General features: G+C 35.0%; 1 gene segment (V, D, J or C); it reads left to right on the forward strand.

The window, feature by feature from the left end:
• The first annotated feature begins 2,728 nt into the window (after positions 1–2,728).
• On the forward strand, positions 2,729–3,262 carry LOC129054201 (T cell receptor alpha variable 23/delta variable 6-like). The segment is given in 2 exon segments: positions 2,729–2,780; positions 2,928–3,262. Coding segments are annotated over 2 exon segments (387 nt in total).
• The last annotated feature ends 3,700 nt before the right edge of the window (positions 3,263–6,962 follow it).

Consider the following 6,962-nt stretch of genomic DNA (forward strand, 5'->3'; position numbering starts at 1 on the left):
ATATCATATATATGCTCTATATATGATATATATATCATATATATGCTCTATATATGATATATATATCATATATATGCTCTATATATGATATATATCATATATATGCTCTATATATGATACATATTTCATATATATGCTCTATATATGATACATATTTCATATATATGCTCTATATGATACATATTTCATATATATGCTCTATATATGATATATATATTTCATATATATGCTCTCTATATATGATATATATTTCATATATATGCTCTATATATGATATATATATCATATATATGCTCTATATATATGATATATATATATCATATATATGCTCTCTATATATATGATATATATATATCATATATATGCTCTCTATATATATGATATATATATATCATATATATATATATGCTCCTATATAGCCACTATGTTGGCTAAAAGTGAAAAGATGACTACTATACCAAGTGTTGACAAAGATGAAGTGTAATTAACTAAGTTAGATCTATTTAAGAACATATTCACTTTAGTGTGAAGACTTCTCCCCGATCTGATGTTGCCATTATGTGAGGAAGGAGACCCCATGCGGTGACTCCATCTGACGGCCAGTTTCTGCCTCTGAAGGAACCCCAGAGCAGTTGCGGTGTCACTGTTTCAGTAGCCCTGTTCTCTCCTGGTACCTCCAGCATCCCAATCAATTCCTCCAGATCCGCCTGAGACATACCTGACCTCAGCAAGGACAAAATCTCCTTTCATCTGAAGAAATCATTGGCTCAAGAGGACGACTCAGCCACTTATTTCAGTGTCCTGATAGATGTAGGGGTTGCTGAACAGTTAAGCTGTAGGAAATTGTTTGATGTAAACTCCCTATGTGGCCACAAGGGGGCAATGCTTCTTCAAAGAAGATTAACATTTGTCCAAATACACATATTCAGCAAGTAGCCAGAGATTATCCTTTTAAAATCTAGTAAATTATCTCCTACTCTGTCTCAATTCACGTGTCTGTTTCATTCAATGCATCTATGAATTTATCCATTCATCTACCTAACTAGTATCTGTATTTATTCTAGTCTAACAGAGTGGAAAACATCACTTTGGAAGTCAACACTTTTTTGAATTATACATGTTATCCTTCAAGCCCACATTAACTTCTCTAGTATAACTTTATAAGGTTTTCACCCACATACAGCCCAATATCCAGTCACACTAATCTGTGCCTAATATTCCCTTATCCATTCTTTTTATAGGGAAATCTATCATGGTTTGAGGCCCTGTTCAAGCATCTCCCCATCCGTACTCTTCTTTGACTGGGTCCAGAAACAGATTTCATCACTCTTTCGTCACATCATCTAGACACACTGGTGTCTTTGGCAGGTTCCATTGGCTGATACCTGAGTCTTGGGACTAGGTTGACCGAAGACTTGGACTGTGTCTCTTTCGTGAATGAAATGAGGCCCAAGTACTGCCTAATTTAGTAGGCACCTCGTAGACAGTATATATGTATTGAAGATATGCATATATAAATTAAAAGAAAAGAAAGCACATCAAAACTTAAACAACTTTTAAAAAGCACCTTAGGGTACTGGGGAAGAAAAGGTTTGGATTCTAGATTGAGGAATGTGGACCATTGTCTCCTATTGGATTGGGATGGTGTTTTCTTTGAGTGGATTTTAGATGACATTAAATATAAATACAAAAAAATCATTTTTGTGCTTCTGAAAAAAATGTGCTTCTCATGTTATTTTAACTTATATGATTTATAATACAGATCATCCCTATTTCAGGGCTGCTTTAGAATTTATCTTCAATTTCTCCCTTGTATCTTGCGTGTGTTAATATCAAAAGTTAAATTTATTCTTTATATTTTCATAGTTGATCGATTTTGAAGTGTGAATAAAATATCAAATGTTTATTCAAACTCAGGATAAGAGCCACCAAAAGTGACTGCATTACTGGATGGTTATAGCTCTGTATCTTCTGTATTCTGCAGAATTTTTCTATCCTCTGTTATCCATTTAAAGATCACAGCTTCTCCAGAACAGGTAATTCCAGTATTTCCTCATTTCTTTTTCTAGGTACATTTAAAAAAATATTTAATTTACCTAATCTGTAATTTAGAAAAAATATGGAGAAAAAATAAAATTGACTTAATTGTATTATATCATTTCTGAGGATCTTCTAAAATGTGGAATGAATACATCTGAAAAATTGTAATAAAATTTAAGTTCTCTGAGGACAAAGGGACCATATATTCTCCATGTTCTGATTCATGACCTTAGCTTGTAATGGGATATTATGCCCATTGTGTGCCCTCAATAAACTTTATTAATATTCACAATAAAAAAGAAATGCCACTGTACATGTTAACCTTGTGGTTTCACAGTTGTTCCTCTCTTCCACCACCGTAAAATAAGGCCCTTTCTATTGACATATCCAGCCATCTTAAAGGTCTGAGGAAAAGTTGAGGGGGCTTGAGAGACAGAAATTATAAACTGATACTTATCTGTGTGTAAAGAAAGGATTACTGATTCCCAATGAATATATCTTCAGCAATTCTAAATTTGGACAAAGTGGGGAAGTGCTTCCTTTGACAGAGACAGCTTTAAGTGAAAGCACTTGTGAAAGGGCGGGGCCTGCTGAAAGAATTCAGTTGAGGGTGAATTTACAGAGTTTCAGCTGGTTGGGAAGACCGGAAGACCACCTGGGCTGTCACTGAGTTCTGGTGCCAGGAGGAATGGACAAGATCTTAGGAGCATCATTTTTAATTCTGGGGCTTCAACTATGCTGTGAGTAATGGAAGAGAAACTTCAGGATATGTTACTAACTTGGGTGGATGAGAAAATTGGGGTACAGACAGACTCATGCAGGTAGACCCTTTAAGAAGAAAATATTATTCTGGGGGCCTAATGACATTTTGTTATCTCTCTAAACAGGGGTGAGTGGCCAACAGAAGGAGAAAAGTGACCAGCAGCAGGTGAAACAAAGTCCTCAATCTTTGATAGTCCAGAAAGGAGGGATTTCAATGATAAACTGTGCTTATGGGAACAGTGCATTTGACTACTTTCCATGGTACCGACAATTCCCTGGGAAAGGCCCTGCATTATTGATAGCCATACGTTCAGTTGTGAGTGAAAAGGAAGAAGGAAGATTCAAAATCTCCTTCAATAAAAGTGTCAAGCAGTTTTCGTTGCATATCATGTATTCCCAGCCTGGAGACTCAGCCACCTACTTCTGTGCAGCAAGCACACAGTCCTCCCCAGGCACCTGAAGCCTGTACCCAAACCTGCAGTTGAGGCTCCAGCCAAACCCCACAGTGGAAGCTTACTTGGGCAGAGATGTAGCCTAGTTTTCATCTGCATATGCAAGTGATAAATAAATGTATAAACACTAGTGTGGCAGTATGAGAATGGTAATTAAAGAAAAGAAACTTAGCTTAATAAATGACCATCTCTAACAAATTTTTTATTATAGTTACAGTATTTGAAATTGTTATAAGCATCCAACCAGTTGTGGGGCAACTGGGACTTTTATGCCCTGCTGATGGGATGCAAATCAGTAGTATGACATTGGAAAATCATTTGGCAGTTTCTTATAAATTGCTCTTGACATAGGACCAGAAATTCCACTCTTAAGTATTTATCTACAATAAATGAAAATATATCTTCACACAAGGACTTTTGTTTACAGCAGTTTTAACCATAATAGCCCCAAGCTGGAAACAACCCAAATGTCCATTAGCTGGGGAATAGAAAAATAAATTGTGGAATATTCCTATAATGGAATACAACAGAGCAATAAAATGCAATAAGCTAGTGGTACGGGTAACACATGATGGATCTCAGAAACTTTATGCTTCATTGAGTGAATGGTTAAATATAGTGTGGTACATATCCACATAATGGAATAACTTGTATAACACTATCAATATGTAAAAATTACAGGACAGTGGTTGCCAGAAGTTATGGATGGGGAGTGTGTATATAGGGAGTTTATTTAGGGTGATGGATGGAATAGTTCTGTATCCTGATTGTAATTGTGGTTAGGGAAATCTATATATATGATAAAATGTCACAGAAGTATATATCAGAAAAAGAGTGCATATAAAAATTGGTGAATCCAATAGCAAAGACTTGGAATCAACCCAAATGTCCAACAACGATAGACTGGATTAAGAAAATGTGGCACATATACACCATGGAATACTATGCAGCCATAAAAAATGAAGAGTTCATGTCCTTTGTAGGAACGTGGATGAAACTGGAAACCATCATTCTCAGCAAACTATCGCAAGGAAAAAAAAAACCAAACACCGCATGTTCTCACTCATAGGTGGGAATTGAACAATGAGAACACATGGACACAGGAAGGGGAACATCACACTCCGGGGACTGTTGTGGGGTGGGGGGAGGGGGGAGGGAAAGCATTAGGAGATATACCTAATGCTAAATGAGGAGTTAATGGGTGCAGCACACCAACATGGCACATGTATACATATGTAACAAACCTGCACATTGTGCACATGTACCCTAAAACTTAAAGTATAATAATAATAAAAAAAAAGTTCTTTAAGCAAAAAAAAAAAAAAGGGTGAATCAGAATAAGATCTGTAGTTTAATAAATACTATTGTATCAATATAAATTTTTCTGGTTTTGATACTAGTACATAATGATAATGGTACATAGCTATGGTTATGTAAAATGTTATCATTAGAGAAAGCTGGGTGAAATGTGCAAGAGAACTCTGCATTATTTTTGCAACTTCTATGTGAGTCTAAAATTATTTCAAAATAAAAAGTAAGGATGTGGAAAAAAGATTTTTAATAAACATTTACAAATTTTTGAAATATAAAGTTTTGGAATGTGGAATTTTAGAACATGGTTGGAACATAAACTGGGCAACCGCTTTGGTGGATTTTCATAAAATTAAATGCATTTCTACCACAACCCAGTGACTCACATCTAGGCATTTACCCAAGAAAAATAAAAACATGTCAACACAAAGACTTGTACAAGAATGTTCACAACAGTTTCATTCATAATAGCCATCAATTTGAGAAAACGTCCATAAACAAGATCCTAAATCAATAAATTTTGTGTCACACACATTCAATGGAATATTAATCAGCAATAAAATGGCCTGAACCACTGATACACATAACAGTACAAACAAGCCTAGATTATATAATGCCTAGCAAAATTGCCAAATACAAAAGGGTATATACTGTTTGATTCAAGTTATGTGAATTTCTAAAGTAGACAAATTAATCCACGGTGAAATAAAGCCAAACAGTGATTATATCTGTGAGGGGGAATTATTTGGGTGGAGCACGATGAATTTTCATAAGATAAAGGAAAAGAAATGTTCTATTTCATGATAGGGGTGTGGTTTACAAGGCTGTTTGCAGTTTTCAAAACTCATCTAACTCCATACTTATGACTCATTTATTTCACTATATCAATTATACTTCAATTAAAAATCAAGTACAGAAATTAATCAAATAGGAAACAAAAACAAAACAATTAAGGGAAAATCCAATGCCAAATAAATTTGAAGAAATAAAAGAGTTAAATACTTGATAATGTTGATAATGAGGAAAATAGAAAATAGTTAAACAATGCAGTACACTGAATTCTGGCCCCCAAAGATGTCCATGTCATAAACCCCAGAGTCTATGAATATGCTGCTTTACATGGTATATTAGTTTTCTAGGGCTGCAGTAACAAAGTACCATGGACTGGGTGGCTTAGAATAACAGAAATTTACTGTCTCCTGGTTCTAGTGGCCAAAAGTCTGGAACCAAGGTGTTGCAGAGCCATGATCCCTCTGGGGCGCTAGGGAAGATTTGTTTCAGACCTTGCTCCGAGTATCTGATAGTCACAAGCATCCCTTAGCTTAGAGATGGTCATGTCCTCCCTGTGTCTCCTCCCATCGTCTTTCCTCTGTTTGTGTCCCTGTCTCTTCATGTGACATTCTTTTCATAAAGGCACCAGTCTTATTGGACTAAGGGCCCACACTACTCCAGAGCATCTCATTTCAACTTAACTAATGACATCGGCAATAACCCTATTTCCAAAAAAGTTCACATTCTAAGCTTCTAGAGATTAGAACTTCAACATATGAATTTTCTGGGGATACAATTTAACCAAATAACATATAGCAAAAGGAACTTTACATATATGATTAATTCAAGAATCTTGAAATGAGAAGATTTATCCTCGATTATCCAGGCAGACCCAATGTAATCACAAGGATCTCTATAAAAGGGAGGCAGTAGAGTCGGAATGAAAGAAAGCAATGTGATGAGAGAATGAGGACAGCCTCAAAGTTGGAAAAGGCAAAAAAAAAAAAAGACAGATTATTGCCCATAGTTACCAGAAGGAACTCAGACCTGCTGGTACCTTGATTTTAGTCCAATGAAACTGATTTTGGATTTAAGACCTCCAGAATTGCAAAATAATAAATGTGTGCTGTTTTAAGCCACTGAGTTTGTGGTAATTTCTTATGGCCACAGTAGGAGACTAATAAATACGACAATAGGAGAGATTAAAAAGGAGACATGTCTGGACATAAAGTAGAAACTAAAAAAAAAATTAGAAAAAGTTAAGTACAGTTTAAGCCAATAAATTTTAAAACTTTTAAAAGTAGAAACAATTTGAATGAAAAACATATACTACCAAAAGTAACTGAAGAAGAAATAGAAAAACTAAGTAGGTTTGTAACCATTAAAATTATTTGATAATTGGAAATGAAAATCCCTAAAGATTTAGTAATAGAAGGGAAATTTTTACCTGCATGTGTGCCCACTACAAAATTAAAAACAAGACACACGCTGGATGCATCTGTAAATAATATAACCAATAAGATTTTAGAAATTAAGGTTAGATGGGGAACTCTTACAAAGAAATCAGAAAACATCCAAAATAAGAAGAGACCAGGGTATAAAAGGCAATTCAAAAAGAAGAAATAG

Source organism: Pongo abelii, chromosome 15, assembly GCF_028885655.2.
Source record: "Pongo abelii isolate AG06213 chromosome 15, NHGRI_mPonAbe1-v2.0_pri, whole genome shotgun sequence".
NCBI lineage: Eukaryota > Metazoa > Chordata > Mammalia > Primates > Hominidae > Pongo > Pongo abelii.